General features: G+C 46.4%; 1 protein-coding gene across 1 annotated transcript in view; it reads left to right on the top strand.

Moving 5' to 3' along the window:
* The window catches only part of LOC135529100 (serine/threonine-protein kinase WNK1-like), a 123,763-nt gene that overhangs the window by 82,367 nt on the left and 21,700 nt on the right, over positions 1-19,696 (top strand). The window contains 3 exon segments of the mRNA XM_064957999.1: positions 12,749-12,927; positions 16,182-16,402; positions 18,714-18,871. Of these exon segments, the coding sequence (XP_064814071.1) occupies positions 12,749-12,927; positions 16,182-16,402; positions 18,714-18,871 (558 nt within the window).

Below are 19,696 nucleotides of genomic sequence, written 5' to 3'. Positions count from 1 at the left end.
TTTTGACAGACACAGGTAGTCGCCAGCTAGAGACAGTAATACAGGTTCAGTTCCTCTTGTTTTGGTTCAATAGGAACAGAGAGTGGTAAAGGAAAACACTCTGTCCACAAACTGTGGGAGATTTATGTAGTGATTCTCGTGGTGTGTGTATTGTATTTTTTAACAACCCTATGTATCAGAATTAGACACGTGTCCCCTTTTGCATTTTTGTGAAATATTAATCTTCGTTGGGCCCCTGGTGTGAATGGTATTCCTAGTGTGCTCTCTGTCTCTCCAACACACACTATTCAAAAGTCTGCACCCTCTGCTGTGCCGGGGGGATAAACCATTCCCTGTGATGAAGATATGTGCTCAATGACAGGATTTTACCTTTTCAAAATGTGTGAAGGTTTTTAGAGAATGCATAGTCACACCACACTGTCACACACACTGGATGTATAGTCTGTTCCTGGAAACCCATGGCCCCCTGCCAGCTCTCGGCCTGGGTTTTACCCTGCAGCTTTAGCTGGTTCTGTGTGTGTGTCCGCACAGCCCTGCACAGATGTGAAAGCATTACCACAGAGGCCTAGCAGGCAGAAACTAACTCTCTGTGCCGTGGCTGTGCTCTTCACAAGGCCCTCTCTATAAAGGCCTACTGCTAAATGGATACAGTCAGTTCTGCATTTGCTGCTGTATTAGTTCCAGCTTGGCCTCTGTAAGTAGCGTCAACTATTTGGGGAAGTTCCCCTGTGTAGAGGCAGGCAGACGCACAGTGTTTGTGTGTACCCTCACTAACCTCCTCTCCTGCTGCGCTCCCCTCTCATACAGTATGTCTCTAGAGATCATTTGCCCTATATGGGGAGTTTGGTTTCCTTCAGACGTTGACAAGTGGGATGTTAGCTTGACGGACTGTCGACGTTGACAAGTGGGATGTTAGCTTGACGGACCGTCGACGTTGACGAGTGGGATGTTAGCTTGACGGACCGTCGACGTTGACAAGTGGGATGTTAGCTTGACGGACCGTCGACGTTGACAAGTGGGATGTTAGCTTGACGGACCGTCGACGTTGACAAGTGGGATGTTAGCTTGACGGATCGTCGACGTTGACAAGTGGGATGTTAGCTTGACGGACCGTCGACGTTGACAAGTGGGATGTTAGCTTGACGGACCGTCGACGTTGACAAGTGGGATGTTAGCTTGACGGACTGTCGACGTTGACAAGTGGGATGTTAGCTTGACGGACTGTCGACGTTGACGAGTGGGATGTTAGCTTGACGGACTGTCGACGTTGACGAGTGGGATGTTAGCTTGACGGACTGTCGACGTTGACAAGTGGGATGTTAGCTTGACGGACTGTCGACGTTATGATGTGGGATGTTAGCTTGACGGGGCTTCGTCTCGTTGACGAACTGGGATGTTAGAATGACGGACTATCGATTGACGAGTGGGATGTTAGCTTGACGGACCGTCGACGTTGACGAGTGGGATGTTAGCTTGACGGACCGTCGACGTTGACGAGTGGGATGTTAGCTTGACGGACTGTCGACGTTGACGAGTGGGATGTTAGCTTGATAGATTGTCCATATGATGCTCTCATCTCGGGGCTTCGTCTCATTTTAAACTGAAAGCAGAAGTACAGAGATGGTTGGTTCGACCTCTTCTCAGAAATATAAGTAGGTGAAATGTTGTATTCTCTAGTATTTTGGGCTACTTCTCCAAGGCACAGCAGTCTGGCAGCTCTGTGGTGTGTGTGTGTGTGTGTGTGTGTGTGTGTGTGTGTGTGTGATATACACACAGCCTGTTACTGTGTGATGGTGAGTAGATATACACACAGCCTGTTACTGTCTGTAGTACTACAGTAGATATATACACACAGCCAGCCAGCCAGCCAGTTCCCACATCCCTACTTATCTGTCAGTGCTGGGAGAAAGTCCATTGGATTAGAGTGAGGCCTGTTCTAATCCGTGAGAACTCTCCTGCTCACACCCTGGGTAGTAGGCTCTCCCACATTAGGCCCAAATGGCACCCTATTCCCTACATAGTGTAGTGTACTTATTTTTGATCAGGGCCCTACGGGCTCACTATGTAGGTAATAGGGTGCCATTTGGGATTCAGGCTGCATTGCACTGCCAGTCCACAGTAATCACTCTTAACTTAACCCACCCTTCTGCCTCGGCATGTCTCGGAACGGTACGAATCTTCCCCTGGCAAAGATACAACTCAGTTGATTCAGTCCCCCTAAATCATCCACTCACAGCAGTCCCATTCCCTTTCTAGTGCACTGTGTTTATGTCCTATTTAGGGTTGCACATTTTGGGGAATATTCAGAGGTGGAAACTTTGTGAGAATTAACGGGAATTAACAGAAATATATGCAAATTAATATTAATACCATTTAAATGTGATGTTTTTTTGTATTGGATATATTTACCATTTCATATGGAGACAGACACATAAACCTTTTACCTCATCACACGTAGACATGATTCAAATGATTAAATCCTTCCAATTGAAATTTTAAAAACAATTTAGTTATGAATTGAACTTAAATTAAATGAGTTGACTCTTCACATGGGATGATTTCACTGAACAACCAAAGAAAGGGAATATTGAATGATCCATCGCAACTCCCAAAAATGTTTTCAACATACATCTGTAAAATTATAGTTTAGAAACTAAAGCTTTGGTTGTCTTCCTCTCAGGCTTCCATGTCTTCTCCCTGGACCTCCTCAATGTCCACATCTTGAACATCAGACTCTGAGGCCTGACCTTCACTGTCACTTTCCAAGCTTGTTCAGGATGGCTCGTTGTCAGGCTCAGAAAGCCCCAAATTTGCCTGGGTGGCCACCAATTTTTCAACCCTTGTATTGGTCAGCCTGTGCATGCTTTGATGTGTGTGTGTGTGTGTGTGTGTGTGTTCCCAAACAAGGACCACTTGCGCTCTGAGGTGGATGATGGTGGGATTTGGAGGATGATGGAGGCAACAGGGAAAAGAGCCTCAGATCCACAAAGTCCCTTCCACCAGGTGGCTGATGAGATATGTTGGCAAGACTGCCATATTGCATCTCCATCCCAAAGCCCTTGCTTGGAAGTGTACTCCGTAAGACTGCCAAGAACCTTGCCCTCATCCAGGCCAAGGTGGCGAGACACGGTAGTGATGACACCATAGGCCTTGTTGATCTCTGCACCAGACAGGATGCTCTTACCAGCATACTTGGGGTCCAACATGTACACTGCAGGGTGTTTGGGCTTCAGGCAGAAGTCTAAATGCTTTTTGATGTATTTCAGAACTGCTGTTTCCTCTGCTTGGAGCAACAGTGAAGTGGGCAGGGCAGTATGGATTTATTCTCTTACATCTGCAAGCAGAGTCTGAACATCAGACAGGATGGCATTGTCTCCCTCAATCCGTATAATGGCTACTGCTATAGGTTTCAGGAGTTTGACTGCTTACCACTCTCTCCCAAAATACATCATCCAGGAGGATCCTCTTGATGGGGCTGTCCATATCGGCAGACTGTGATATGGCCATTTCTTGGAGAGACTCCTTCCCCTCCAGGAGACTGTCAAACATGATGACGGCACCACCAAACGGGTGTTGCTGGGCAGCTTCAATGTGGTTCTCTTATTCTAATCACTTTGCTTGGTGAGGTAGATTGCTGATGAGCCTTCACATACCTAACCATTTCCTTGGCTCTCTTGTAGAATGTATCCATTGTTTTCAGTGCCATGATGTTCTTGAAGAGCAGATTCAATGCATGAGCAGCACAGCCAATGGGTGTGATGTGAGGGTAGGACTCCTCCGCTTTAGACCCAGCATCATATTCACAGCATTTTCTGTCACCAGTGCAAATATCTTCTGTGGTCCAAGATCATTGATGACTGCCTCCAGCTCATCTGCAATGTAGAGTCTGGTGTGTCTGTTGTCCCTTGTGTCTGTGCTCTTGTAGAATACTGGTTGAGGGGTGGAGATGATGTAGTTAATTATTCCTTGCCCACGAACATTTGACCACCCATCAGAGATGATTGCAATACAGTCTGCTTTCTCTATGATTTGCTTGACCTTCACTTGAACTCTGTTGAACTCTGTATCCAGCAAATGAGTAGATAAAGCATGTCTTGTTGGAGGGGTGCATGCTGGGCGAAGAACATTCAGAAATCTCTTCCAATACTCATTGCCTGTGAGCATCAGAGGTGAACCAGTTCCATACGCAGCTCGAGCAAGACATTCATCAGCATTTCTCTGACTACGTTCCTCCATTGAGTCAAAAAACATCTGATTCCAGGAAGACCATGAGCTGTTGCTATCGATAAGGTGTCTGATTACTTCTATTCAAGGTGAAAATGATGAGAGGGACTTTTGTCAGAGGTTGCTTGTTGTGAGCACTGAGAGAACTTTATGCACTTGGCCAGATGATTCTGCATTTTTGTTGCATTCTTCGCATATGATCTGGCACAGTATTTGCAAATGTGCACAGATTTTCCGTCTACATTAGCTACAGGGAAATGTCTCCACACATCAGATAGTGCCCGTTGCATTTTCCTGTGAAGATTTGGGGAAAAAAAGGAGTAAAAAACAACCAAATACAATTCCATGTACAGATAAATAGTTAAGCAGTTAGATTTAACAACTCCTTTGTAAGATGCATGTTTTAAAATGAAACATGTAGGGAAACAGGTGAATTAACACTCCTCAGTTAGCAGGCTCAAGCAAGCTAAAACCCACATGGTAGCAAAAACTAACTAGCAGAACTTGATTAGAACTTGATTAGAAATTATTTAAACACACTTTGCTGTAGGCTACTATTTACTAATTAACAAAAAATAATGTATGTTATTTAAAATATATTCACCCCACCCAGTATTGTAATCAAAACTTACCCGAAAGCATGTAGTCCTTGGCTCAGACAGTGTAGTAGTAGTGTGGGCTCAATAGCATCTCATTAGTGTGCAAGATCTTGAGAATCAGCTGTATATGTGATGGATGAATGCACTGTGGTTCCATTAAATTGGGGATAGTTTAACCAAAATATGCCACAAGACCTAGAATTGCCTTATGTGTATCCCACAAAAAAAGGTTCACTGTTATAAGTGACATTTTTTGATACATTTAAGAAAAATTCCCATGGAATTTCCCATGGAAAAGTTCCAGAAAAAATTCTGTAAATTTACCGGAAAGTTTCCAACCCTTTCAGTCCTATTCCTAGTGCACTTCTAGTGCGTGTTTGGCCAGAGCCTCCAAGACATATCTGAGGCAGAAGAGTATTGGGTCATCTCGCAGTGGTCTGGGTGGCTCCAAGTTTATGTCCACCAGGAGTGGGTATCTTTAGGGTCCAAGTGGTGCTCAGGTTTGGGTGTTACAGATCATGTACTGTACGCTGAGTCGCTGCCTGTAGCCTAAGCTAGCTAGCTACCTTCCTTAGGCGTTGTGCTATTGTTAGAGGATGGGGATGAGTGCAAGTGCTCTTTCAGATACTGGTTCAAAGACACACGCACACGCTCCGTGAGCCTGATATGGTCTCCTTCTTATCGGTGTGTCTTTGATCTTTCCAGTGGCGTTGGAAACCTGCTGCCAGAATACTAAGTCACTCACTGCAACTCTGCTTTCATTTGACTGTTACATATCTCTGTGTTCATAACTACAAGTCACTAAGTGATTTGTCATCCGAGTGACTTGTTTAACAGTGACTGCTTTGCTCTTGTCTAGTCTACTATTGTCCCGTATTATTTAGTTTGATAAAACTCTGTGACCGGTCTGGTGGGTGAGCTTTGATGGCCTCACCCGTCCTGTTTTCGCCTCCATCTGTCATCTCACTGTCAGTCATATAATGGATATAGTGCTCTGAATTGATTGAACTATATCTCTTGGTTGAACCCATTAACCCATTGCCTTCTGAGAGTGCTTTCTCCCTATGCTGCCACAATAACCTTGACTGGGAGTGGGCGTTTACTGTACATAGCCATAGAAATGGACTTTCTACAACGAACATTCCTATTCCAGTCAAATATCCATGGTCTGGGGAGGCTTTTACCATTCTACTAATTCTATTTCTAGGCTTTGACCATTCTACTAATTCTACCTCTAGGCTTTGACCATTTTACCAATTATATTTATATGGTCCACACAGCACCACTCACTGCCTGCCCTGCCAGTAATTCTGACCACCACAAATCCTTGGAAATGGTGACTTGCCACTCTGATCCCAGCCTTCCAGCCATTTCCCCATCTGTATTAATATTTGATATGTGGAAATGGAGAAGGAATTTATCAATGCCCTCCAGGCCCAGCCCTGACTCTGACCAGTAATACCACACACCCCTCTGTTCTCATATCCTGGCACACACACACACACACACACACACACAGACACACACGAGCATGCACATTCCACACACACACAAGCATGCACATTCCACACACACAGACACCTACACCCACACACACACACACTAACTGAAAACAACTGGGCCCAGATTACTGCACTGATGCTTGGCTTGGAGATGTCCCTAAGGACTGGGAATAACATTGGATCATTTTCCACAGAGAAAGCAGAGAGAGAGAAATACAAAGCATATTAATTCCATTGTGGATTTGGCTGATCTGCCTCTCCGTACACACACACATACGTACACACTGGAGAGCTTTGGAAGGATTGTTTTCATTGGAGGTTGGTTCAGTATGTACGAGGGGGTGAGTTTAGCTGTTAGTCTGAGCCAGTGGTGAGGCAGGGATCAGGTCCTCTGTTGTATCTGGCTCCCTCTGGGCTGGAGAGGGCTTGTTTTCTGGATGGAGAGCCTGGCCAACTGCTTGTTTATCTCCATGCCCAGACCAGGAGGAGGGAGTAGGAGGAGAGCCAGGGGTTTGGAACAGTAACGTTCTATGTGGAGGAGGAGGAAGGAAAGAGGAGGAGAAACTACAGATAGCAAGATGGGAGGAGAGGAGAGCCAGGGGTTTGGAACACTAATGTTCTATGTGGAGGAGGAGGAAGGAATGAGGAGGAGAAACTACAGATAGCAAGATGTGAGGAGAGGAGAGCCAGGGGTTTGGAACACTAATGTTCTATGTGGAGGAGGAGGAAGGAATGAGGAGGAGAAACTACAGATAGCAAGATGTGAGGAGAGGAGAGCCAGGGGTTTGGAACACTAATGTTCTATGTGGAGGAGTAAGGAATGAGGAGGAGAAACTACAGATAGCAAGATGTGAGGAGAGGAGAGCCAGGGGTTTGGAACACTAATGTTCTATGTGGAGGAGGAGGAAGGAAAGAGGAGGAGAAACTACAGATAGCAAGATGTGAGGAGAGGAGAGCCAGGGGTTTGGAACACTAATGTTCTATGTGGAGGAGGAGGAAGGAAAGAGGAGGAGAAACTACAGATAGCAAGATGTGAGGAGAGGAGAGCCAGGGGTTTGGAACACTAATGTTCTATGTGGAGGAGGAGGAAGGAAAGAGGAGGAGAAACTACAGATGTGAGCAAGATGTGAGGAGGAGGAGAGCCAGGGGTTTGGAACACCTAACGTTCTATGTGGAGGAGGAGGAGGAAGGAAAGAGGAGGAGAAACTACAGATAGCAAGATGTGAGGAGAGGAGAGCCAGGGGTTTGGAACACTAATGTTCTATGTGGAGGAGGAGGAGGAAGGAAAGAGGAGAAACTACAGATAGCAGATAGCAAGATGTGAGGAGGAGGAGGAGGAAGGAAAGAGGAGGAGAAACTACAGGAGAGCCAGGGGTTTGGAACACTAATGTTCTATGTGGAGGAGGAGGAGGAAGGAATGAGGAGGAGAAACTACAGATAGCAAGATGTGAGGAGAGGAGAGCCAGGGGTTTGGAACACTAATGTTCTATGTGGAGGAGGAGGAAGGAATGAGGAGGAGAAACTACAGATAGCAAGATGTGAGGAGAGGAGAGCCAGGGGTTTGCGATTGCAACACACAAACTTTGTATGTGGAAAATGAACTGTGTCCAGGGGATACGCGTCTGGTTGTTTGACTGAGAGAGCGTCTGGCTGAGTGCAGGGTCCGGCGTGTTGGGGTGATGTGGAGGGCATCTGAAGGTGGAACAGGCTGGCTGAAGCCTGACCTGCCTGGCTGTTTGTGTGTATTACACAGATGAAAGAGTTTCCACGCCGAGCTCCACGTGCCACAGAAAACCACAGGATTTAGCCTGCTCCAGATCTGTTTGGGCTGCAGGGCCTATAGCCATTAGCCAATGACCACATGAGTTGGCAAGACAGCACAAAACAGATCTGGGACCAGGCTAGTAGGATGTTATCTTGGAATCATGTACAGCACCACCTTTTGGCTCCATGTTTCCTTTCCTTGTTGAAGGAAGGAACATGTCTGACTTGCTGCTCTGTGTGCTGTGGTCTGGTTCTCCACTGTGGTCTTATGTTGTTCAACTTAGCCCTTGTGGTCACTGGTCAAACCTGAAGTAGGACACCTTGTGACTTGGAGAGCAGGGAGGAACTGGTTTGCTACCACTAAGTCTCTCTTTTGAATTGAACACGGGAGGAGAGGCCAGTGGCCCGGCCGATGACACACTCCTATAGCTAACCATTCTGCGTGTGTTAGTGATGTCATTAGAGTTAATGCATTCTGAGCTATTTTGCATATGCGCTTCATCTCGTCCAGTCAGGTCACATGTCATGGTTTGTAATGCACAAACAAACACCTGTGTTTTATTCTAAGCAGCAGTGTGCTAAATGTGTCTGTTGTGGTTAGCCACCGTGGTGGAAGAAGACCGTACAGAGGTGGCAGAGACGAACATGACCAGCCTTGCAGACCCCCCTCCTCAGTTCACACACTGGAGACGAACATGACCAGCCTTGCCAACCCCCCTCTTCAGTTCTCACACTGGAGACGAACATGACCAGCCTTGCAGACCCCCCTCTTCAGTTCTCACACTGGAGACGAACATGACAAGCCTTGCAGACCCCCCTCTTCAGTTCTCACACTGGAGACGAACATGACCAGCCTTGCAGACCCTCCTCTTCAGTTCTCACACTGGAGACGAACATGACCAGCCTTGCAGACCCCCCTCCTCAGTTCTCACACTGGAGACGAACATGACCAGCCTTGCAGACCCCCCTCTTCAGTTCTCACACTGGAGACGAACATGACCAGCCTTGCAGACCCCCCTCTTCAGTTCTCACACTGGAGGTGAACATAACCAGCCTTGCAGACCCCCCTCTTCAGTTCTCACACTGGAGACGAACATGACCAGCCTTGCAGACCCCCCTCTTCAGTTCTCACACTGGAGACGAACATGACCAGCCTTGCAGACCCCCTCTTCAGTTCTCACACTGGAGACGAACATGACCAGCCTTGCAGACCCCCTCTTCAGTTCTCACACTTTGACTGGATGGCACATTTCTTGCTGTTTTTGACATATTTTTGCTCCATGTTTTATTTGGAATTCGGCAAAATTGGCACAAGTATTTTCTTTTTTTTCCTTCCCAATTTTGTGGTATCCAATTGGTCGTAGTTACAGTCTTGTCTCATCGCTGCAACTCCCGTACAGACTCGGGAGAGGCGAAGGTCGAGAGCACCACCCCAACATCAACCTATGTGAAAATAAGTGATTCACCGATTTGACATTTTCGGCCGGTACCGATTTCCAATTTTTTTTTAATTTTACCTTTATTTTACTAGACAAGTCAGTTAAGAACAAATTCTTATTTTCAATGACGGCCTAGGAACAGTGGGTTAACTGCCTGTTCAGGGGCAGAACGACAGATTTGTACCTAATGTCAGCTCGGGATTCTATGAACTTGCAACCTTTTTTAACACTATTTGGTTACAATCCAAATCAGCTCTAACCACTAGGCTACCCTGCCGCCCCAAAATGTTCCTTGCTCCAGAAAAACGATACCGATAACCAATATTTACAATTTTAGTGCCTTTTAGGCATTCTAGTACAGTTAAATAGTTAACTTCTTGAAACTCCCCATCCCGGATCCGGGTTTGTGACTAAAATAAAGGCTCATTAGCATTTGTACGCATTTGTTAACGATTTCTTTTGAAAATCGCAAATAAAATGAAAATAATGCGTTGTGCTCAAGCTTAGCCTTTTCTTAACAACACTGTCATCTCAGATTTTCAAAATATGCTTTTGAACCATAGAAATTGACTAATTTGTGTAAGAGTATGCAAAGCTAGCATAGCATTTTGAGTAGCATTTATTGCACGCAACATTTTCACAAAAACCAGATAACCAAATAAATAAATCATTTACCTTTGAAGAGCTTCTGATGTTTTCAATGAGGAGACTCTCAGTTACATACCAAATGCGCAGTTTTTCCTGAAAGCATCTGTGTGTAGGAGAAATCGTTCCGTTTTCTACATTGCGTCTGGCTACCGAAACGAACCGAAAATTCAGTCACCTACAACGTAAAACTTTTTCCGGATTAACTACATAATATCGACATCATAATTTTATTTGCGATTTTCAGAAATCGTTAAAAAAAATATTGATAGTATGCAGGTGGAACCTTTATGCAACTAAAGCTAATGAGCCTGAGGCTTAGTCACAATCCCGGATCCGGGATGGGGAGTTTCAAGAGGTTAATGAGTTGCATCTGTGCTTTGGTGACATTGAGGGTCCTGCTGGTGCTCGATGGATTTAGGTGGCTTGAACTGACATGGGATTTGTGGCTGCACAGGTGAAAGACGCACACAGACAGATATGGACACAAATACACTTGGTTTCTTCTTCTGTAGGGTAGCCTGCGATGCTGGCAGATTGTCTAGAGACCCAAGCTAGTAATGCCTGTCTCTGCCAGCTAAAAGGACTAAATCACTGCTAATGCCAAAACTAAAATCCCCGGAAATACAATTGCTTTAGTGCTTTCACCAGGCATTGTTCTAATCCATCCTCATGTGATGCCCCAGGTGCAGATTTCAGAGCAGCCCCATTCTTACCCCCATCAGCGGATTAAAACCATCATATCCTCGACGGAAGTAGACTTTTTTTTGTTTTTTTCTGGGCTGGAAAATAAGGCCTTAATGAAACAAATAGACGTCTCTGACCTTTTTTGTGAAACTGAAGGCTGAACCCTGTCTGCGTTTGATATAATCCATCTGACCAGGAAGGAATGAGGATGATTAATGACTAGGTTTGTGGACCGATAGGGCCTCCTCCCACCCTATCTCTCTATCTCTGCCTGAATGTATATGTGGAAAAGAAAAGAGATGACGCAATGCTGTGCCAAGCCGATCTGGCCAGGGGGAGGTGACTGTGGGTGACTCACCTCTGTAGGCCAGGGCCACACAGGGTGACTCTCCACTGGCCTTCTAACACCTGTTAACATCTGATTCTGGGGAAGTTAAAGGGCCTCATTGCTGAAAATCCCAAGTATCCGTTTAACAGTACCAAGCCTCTCGGCCACAAAGATATTTCTAAACCACAAACATGGAATCTCCGTAAAACAAGTCGAACCCCTCAAACTCACTCTTTTTAAATGTACAGCAATATTTATTAGTGTTTCCCTGACCGCAATGGCCGGTGCATATATGGTTTATGGTGCAGACCAGCACTGGTATTCCCATTAAGTTAGAGGGGCCCAGGCTGTTGAAATAGGACACCTGAGAAGTATATTTATTTCACCTTTATTTAACCAGGTAGGCAAGTTGAGAACAAGTTCTCATTTACAATTGCGACCTGGCCAAGATAAAGCAAAGCAGTTCGACACATACAACGACACAGAGTTACACATGGAGCAAAACAAACATACAGTCAATAATACAGTATAAACAAGTCTATATACGATGTGAGCAAATGAGGTGAGATAAGGGAGGTAAAGGCAAAAAAAGGCCATGGTGGCAAAGTAAATACAATATAGCAAGTAAAACACTGGAATGGTAGATTTGCAATGGAAGAATGTGCAAAGTAGAAATAAAAATAATGGGGTGCAAAGGAGCAAAATAAATAAATACATTAAATACAGTAGGGAAAGAGGTAGTTGTTTGGACTAAAATATAGGTGGGCTATGTACAGGTGCAGTAATCTGTGAGCTGCTCTGACAGTTGGTGCTTAAAGCTAGTGAGGGAGATAAGTGTTTCTAGTTTCAGAGATTTTTGTAGTTCGTTCCAGTCATTGGCAGCAGAGAACTGGAAGGAGAGGCGGCCAAAGAAAGAATTGGTTTTGGGGGTGACTAGAGAGATATACCTGCTGGAGCGTGTGCTACAGGTGGGAGATGCTATGGTGACCAGCGAGCTGAGATAAGGGGGGACTTTACCTAGCAGGGTCTTGTAGATGACATGGAGCCAGTGGGTTTGGCGACAAGTATGAAGCGAGGGCCAGCCAACGAGAGCGTACAGGTCACAATGGTGGGTAGTATATGGGGCTTTGGTGACAAAACGGATTGCACTGTGATAGACTGCATCCAATTTGTTGAGTAGAGTATTGGAGGCTATTTTGTAAATGACATCGCCAAAGTCGAGGATTGGTAGGATGGTCAGTTTTACAAGGGTATGTTTGGCAGCATGAGTGAAGGATGCTTTGTTGCGAAATAGGAAGCCAATTCTAGATTTAAAGGTATATAGGTTCGCTAGCTAGTCTGTTTGTTTTTGTTTTCTCAGTCCTTCCTGTGTGGTTCATGGCTTGACTAGGCAGGGTTACTGTGAAACACTGTCTTTGTGACAACTGCTGATGTAAAAAGGACTTTATGAACACTTGGTTGATTGAGCGATTGGTTTATGTCCTATACTTTAGGCTGGGTTATTGTAAAGCATTATGTGTCAAGTGTTTGCTAGATGTTTCTCCCTGCTCTCTCCTGCAGGATCGTAAGCTGTCTAAGACGGAGCGTCAGAGGTTCAAGGAGGAGGCTGAGATGTTGAAGGGTCTGCAGCACCATAACATTGTACGCTTCTACGACTCCTGGGAGTCTCCCTCCAAAGGAAAGAACTCCAAGTGCATCGTGCTGGTCACAGAGCTGATGACATCAGGCACCCTCAAAACGTGAGTAGTACTGACAAGCTTGTACGCTTTTATATACACACACACACACACACACACACACACACACACACACACACACACACACACACACACACACACACACACACACACACACACTAAACATTTTGGTGAACGTCCACCTCTCCAGTCGTCAACCTCTGCCGTCTCATCCCCCCTACTGTTGTTCTCTGCCACCAACGGAGATATGAAAATGTCAAAGGAAATGTCTTAATGTTATTTGTCCTTCTACTAAACCTTTTCCTTGTTCCATAACCTTCATATTATGCGTAGGCACATCTGCTAGTCAAATAGGGCTTTCTGAGTGTTCCGTAATAAGCACTTCACAGCTGCGTGTGAGCCCTGAGAGCAGAGTGGTACCTCTTACCAGGATGCTGTTGTTGTCTCACCATGCCCAGGACGCATGTACATCTCCCTACCTCCCTGCTGCTAGCTAGTCTACACTCGGTCTGGCACACTAGAGCCACACACAGACACACACGACAAAACCCCTGACAATGTAGAGAGAACAGAAGCAGACAGGATAGGGGGGTACCAGGACAGTCGGGGTTGGGTCTGGCCCAGTGGTGTTTGTGGTAACAATAAAACCTCAATGAAGAGCAGACAGCTACAGTAGAAATGGGCAACGGACTGCGTGCCGCCCACCACCCCAACCTTCCATGGGACTGATGCATTGGGGGAGAGCTGGGAGTGTTGCCCACCTGCCAGCTGCTCCTGCTGCAGATTCCTCACATTCTTGATAGAGAGGCGGAGGGAGCGAGACTGAGGTAGAGTGAGAGAGACAGGCAGACAGACACAGTGAGGGGGAGGGGAGAGAGCGAGACAAATGATGAGGATGGAGAGAGACAGAGAACGAGAGAGGCGACAGACAAAGACAAAACGAGAGGGTGTCAGTGTGGCTGCCTGTCCAATCTGCTGTGGTGTGGTACCAGTACTGACCATGTGGGCCCAGACAGACTAGCACCACAACAGGACAGACAGTGCAGCTCAGGGCTCTGGACCAGACCAGCAGCTCCCTCCTGTGGAAGAGTCAGTGTGCTGTGTCCCAAACGACTGTACATTCACTATGGGGACGGTAACACTGTGCACGTATAGTCTAAACACAGGTGCACGTATACACACCAGGGATTTGTCTGCCATTTAAATACTTGGGCGGGCCGCCTAAGTGTTTGTTCGGGCCTGCTAAGTCCAAACAGGGTTTTTAGAAATACATTTCTGGATGGACGTTTTCAGTGTAAACTTAAACAACTGAAACCAGATACATTATAAAGTATGTAGAAAATATTATGTATGTGTAATATATATATAAACTCAGCAAAAAAAAAAAGAAACGCAAAAATACATTTTTCAAAGATAATTTGTTAAAATCCAAATAACTCCACAGATCTTCATTGTAAAGGCTTAAAAAACTGTTTCCCATGCTTGTTCAATGAACCATAAACAATTAATGAACATGCACCTGACGAACGGTCGCTAAGACCCTAACAGCTTACAGACGGTAGGCAATTAAGGTCACAGTTATGAAAACTTAGGACACTAAAGAGGCCTTTCTACTGACTCTGAAAAACACTAAAAGAAAGACGCCCAGGGTCCCTGATCATCTGCGTGAACATTCCTTAGGCATGCGGCAAGGAGGCATGAGGACTGCAGATGTGACCAGGGCAATACATTGCAATGTCCGTACTGTGAGACACCTAAGACCGCGCTACAGGGAGACAGAACGGACAGCTGATCATCCTCGCAGTGGCAGACCACGTGTAACAACACCTGCACAGGATCGGTACATCCGAACATCACACCTGCAGGACAGGTACAGGATGGCAACACCGGGAACGCATAATCCCTCCATCAGTGCTCCGACTGTCCGAAATAGGCTGAGAGAGGCTGGCCTGAGGGCTTGTAGGCCTGTTGTAAGGCAGGTCCTCACCAGACATCAACGGGCACAAACCCACTGTCGCTGGACCACAGAGTACCTGAAAAAGTGCTCTTCACTGACGAGTCGCTGTTTTGTATAGGGGTGATGGTCGGACTTGTTTATCGTCGAAGGAATGAGCGTTACACCGAGGCCTGTACTCTGGAGCGAGATCGATTTGGAGGTGGAGGGTCCGTCATGGTCTGGGGCAGTGTGTCACAGCATCATCGGACTGAGCTTGTTGTCATTGCAGGCAATCTCAACGCTGTGCGTTACAGGGAAGACATCCTCCTCCCTCATGTGGTACTCTTCCTGCAGGCTCATCCTGACATGACCCACCAGCATGACAATGCCACCAGCCATACTGCTCGTTCTGTTTGTGATTTCCTGCAAGACAGGAATGTCAGTGTTCTGCCATGACCAGCGAAGAGCCCGGATCTCAATCCCATTGAGCACATCTGGGACCTGTTGGATCGGAGGGTGAGGGCTTGGGCCATTACCCCCAGAAATGTCCGGGAAGGTCAGACAATCTGGAAAACTTCGCAAAAACCATCAAGCGCTATGATGAAACTGGCTCTCAGGAGGACCGCCACAGGACAGGAAGACCCAGAGTTACCTCTGCTGCAGAGGATAAGTTCATTAGAGTTACCAACCTCAGAAATTGCAGCCCAAATAATTGCTTCACAGGAAGGAGGAGACTGTGTAAATCAGGCCTTCATGGTCGAATTGCTGCAAAGAAATCAATACTAAAGTCCTTTGGGTTGAGTCCAAATTTGAGATGTTTGGTTCCAACCGCTGTGTCTTTGTGGTTGAGAGAATGCGAAGGGTGGCTACTTTGAAGAATCTCAAATATAAAATATATTTTGATTTGTGTAATACTTTTGTGGTTACTACATGATTCAATATATTTTATTTCATAGTTTTGATGTCTTTCTTATTCTACAATGTAGAACATAGTAAAAATAAAGGAAAAACCCTTGAATGAGTAGGTGTGTCCAAACTTTTGACTGGTACTGTACATGAAACCAGTGATCACTCCTCATCAGTGATGGTTACTTTAATAATCATTAGTCACCTGTAACACCTGATAGAAACGTTACACCTCATCTCACCACTGCTTGTTTTATTGTATTTGTTCTCAATGCTTTACCTCACATTTATAATGACAACTTTTACTGGCTGAATGAATATTTAAAATGTGTTGTAGGTACTGTACATGAAGAGGTTCAAGGTGCTGAAGATGATGGTTCGTCAGCTGTATCAAAACAACACTGGTTAGAAATGTCCCACGGTCTCATCACGGGTTGTTCCTATTGTGTTCTAGGTATCTGAAGCGGTTCAAGGTGATGAAGATCAAGGTTCTACGTAGCTGGTGTCGTCAGATCCTAAAGGGGCTCCACTTCCTCCACACCCGGGCCCCTCCCATCATTCACAGGGACCTGAAGTGTGACAACATCTTCATCACCGGCCCCACTGGCTCCGTCAAGATAGGAGACCTGGGATTGGCTACTCTCAAACGGGCCTCCTTCGCCAAGAGTGTCATAGGTACGCCCACATAGGCTGATTTACTGACATTTTAACCTTTTGACCCTTGACCTTTCACCTTCCACCCCAACACCTGTGTCAAAGCCAGATCCATTCCCTCGTCCCTTCCGACCCCCCCACAGATGGTTGGATTTAAAATATATTAGGATTTAAATTGACACCTTCTGGAATGGAATGTGAGGGTTTCGGGTGACGGGGTTGGAAGGACTGGATAAAAGTAAAATATATTTAAAATTCATTCCTGACTTCTTTTTTAAGTGTTTAAGATTCCAACCACTGTTTGTCGTAAGCCGACCACAGGTTTTCAGCGCCTGGCTCTCCCTGACCGTAGTACTCCGTGGGCCTCCAGTTTCCTCCAGGGCTGGTTGTGTTTGACTGGTCTCGGGGTGAAACTGGGGAGCCACCCCGGCTCTGCCATCCAGTTCCCTGTTTTAACAAGGGGAAAACACCGTTTTGGTCTCTGTTCCCCCATCTGAAAACAATCAGTTACGCCAGAAAAAGCTAATTGAAATTCATATTAGGCAGGTGAAAGCACTCTAACTTTCCATAAACTGCGGTGTGTTGGAGCTTGTAAATTGCCCGAATGACAGCAGGTCTTTAGCCACATCGTGAAATCCCACAAATGTTGACAATAAATGTGGAGTTTTCCCCTCTTGTGGGTAAAAACCATATTTTCTCTTTGGGTTTGGGTGGAGACCTGTGGTTTGTTTACTTTAAGCCTGATTTAAAATCTAAGATGCACAAGCTGACAATGATAATGAATGTTCCTGAAATGGCCCCCTATTCACTATATAGTGCACTACTTTTGAACAGTGCCCGTAGGGCTCCCATAGGGCTCTGGTCAAAAGTAACGCACTATATAGGGAATAGGGGACTGTTTCAGATGCAGTAATATCTCTCTCTGAAATGTTTTCCTCGTGGGTTTTGTTTTCTCCCCCTCAGCGTTTTAAGATCACCTGATACGGCCATCTCTATCTGCTCATCTAGCTTTTCCCCCTTAATCAACCTGTTTTCTTTTTTGTCTATTTATGCTCTTTGACTATTTAAAACATGTAGGCTCTCCCTCATTCTGCGGTACTGGGTAATAATATCATATGTACTGCAGTCACAGTAAGTGGTTCTGGTAAGTGAAAATAAACATTAAATAAACATTTACAAAAAAAACTGAATAATAGTTTTTCTGTGTAAGACCTTTGCTTCTCACCAGTGTCACCAGGTGCACGGAACAGAGCTGTTTAGTTCAGTCTGTAGCTATGGGATGGGCTTTATCTCAGGGCCTAACCAACCTACTCTAACCTTTGCTTCTCACCAGTGTCACCAGGTGCACGGAACAGAGCTGTTTAGTTCAGTCTGTAGCTATGGGATGGGCTTTATCTCAGGGCCTAACCAACCTGCACTCTAACTGTAGCTTGGGATGGGCTCACCAACCTGTCACCAGTGTCACCAGGTGCACGGAACAGAGCTGTTTAGTTCAGTCTGTAGCTATGGGATGGGCTTTATCTCAGGGCCTAACCAACCTACTCTAACCTTCTCACCAGTGTCACCAGGTGCACGGAACAGAGCTGTTTAGTTCAGTCTGTAGCTATGGGATGGGCTTTATCTCAGGGCCTAACCAACCTACTCTAACCTTTGCTTCCAACAGGTCAACTAACTGGTAAGTGACACTAAGACATGTATCGTGTTTCTCTGTGAAAGGTGAGGTTTTGACACAAGTTAGTTCCATAGCTACGTTGATAACCGTACCAGTAGGACAAATGTAGGAATAAAGGCCCTCGATTGGCTATTTCAGACTCAGCTGTTACAAAGCTATCCAATCAGGCGTTTGTGTCTGAATGGGGAGGGGATTGAACTTACATTTACCTGTCTGTCTGGCTAACAACCTGTCGCCCTCTCAACCCCTCTCCTGTTTGAGTCTTCTTAACCAGACTGCTCCCAATTGCTTGATTACAAAGTATCAGCACAAGGGCCAATCAGCATGTTCTGTGCACCTGTCCCCCCCTTCTCTCTCTTAGCCCCAATAAAAGGCCTTACAGAGAAAAACTTGTGCTTGTTTCAATTCTGACTAAACTGAAGCCAGCTTCCCCCTTCTCTTTTATTTATTCATTTATTTTATTTATTTTGCTCCCACCATTCCCCCTCTCCGCTCTCTGTTCTGTCTCTCTCCTCGCAGGTGGTACGTCGATGGCCTGTCCCGTGGCTTCGTCCTTTCCTCCTCTCCCCTCTGGCCCTCTTGGCTGAGTTGGGCCGGAGGAGACACAGCAGTGTGAGGCACAGAGAGTTCTGAACCCGTTCCGTTTTGATCCGTTTCAAGGTACCCCAGAGTTCATGGCCCCTGAGATGTATGAGGAGAAGTACGACGAGTCAGTGGATGTGTATGCCTTTGGGATGTGCATGCTGGAGATGGCCACCTCAGAGTACCCCTACTCCGAGTGCCAGAACGCTGCACAGATCTACCGCCGAGTCACCAGCGTAAGTGTCCTTGGTCCAGCCCCTCCCCCCTCCAGTCCCTCCAGTCCCCCCCTCCAGTCCCTCCCCCCTCCAGACCCTCCCCCCTCCAGACCCTCCCCCCAGACTCCCCCCCTCCAGTCCAGTCCCTCCCCCTCCAGTCCCTCCCCCTCCAGCCCCTCCCCCTCCTCCCTCCCCCTCCAGTCCCTCCCCCTCCAGACTCTCCCCCTCCAGCCCCTCCCCCTCCAGACCCTCCCCCTCCAGACTCCCCCCCCTCCAGCCCCTCCAGTCCCTCCCCCTCCAGTCCCTCCCCCTCCAGCCCCCCCCCCCTCCCCCTCTCTCCCCTTCTAGATGTCACTGCCAATTACACTCTTTCTCTCCTCTTTTCCACCCTCTAGTTTTTTCTTGTTCTGTGTCTCTCATTGCTCTGGGTTGCAGTCAGTCTCACATACACTAGGCCTGTATGTGTCTTTGTGGTTTGTTCTTTATGGTCTCAGTCGATCATAAAGCTCATGTTTGATCACTAGGGAGGAGGACTCCACGTCCTCATCCACCTCCCCTCCCTTCGGGGGCAGGGAGTTTAACACACACACACACACACACACACACACACACACACACACACACACACACACACACCTTGCCGCCAGGTATTCTCCTATAGGCTGTTGAACTAGGACTCTGACACTGGGAGGAGCATCTAGCTTTGACATGGTCAGGTTTTTACAAGGATTCAACTGTCAACTCTGAATGGGACTAATAACGAATACTGATGTTGTAGATGTTATCTGACTTTTACTGTTGCTAGTCTGGTTGCCAGGGAACGACCGCTTCACTCCACTACAGAAT

Source organism: Oncorhynchus masou, unplaced genomic scaffold, assembly GCF_036934945.1.
Source record: "Oncorhynchus masou masou isolate Uvic2021 unplaced genomic scaffold, UVic_Omas_1.1 unplaced_scaffold_1095, whole genome shotgun sequence".
NCBI classification, from domain to species: domain Eukaryota; kingdom Metazoa; phylum Chordata; class Actinopteri; order Salmoniformes; family Salmonidae; genus Oncorhynchus; species Oncorhynchus masou.
Note: the sequence above shows the minus strand (reverse complement) of the source record. Positions and strands in the feature narration are given on the sequence as shown.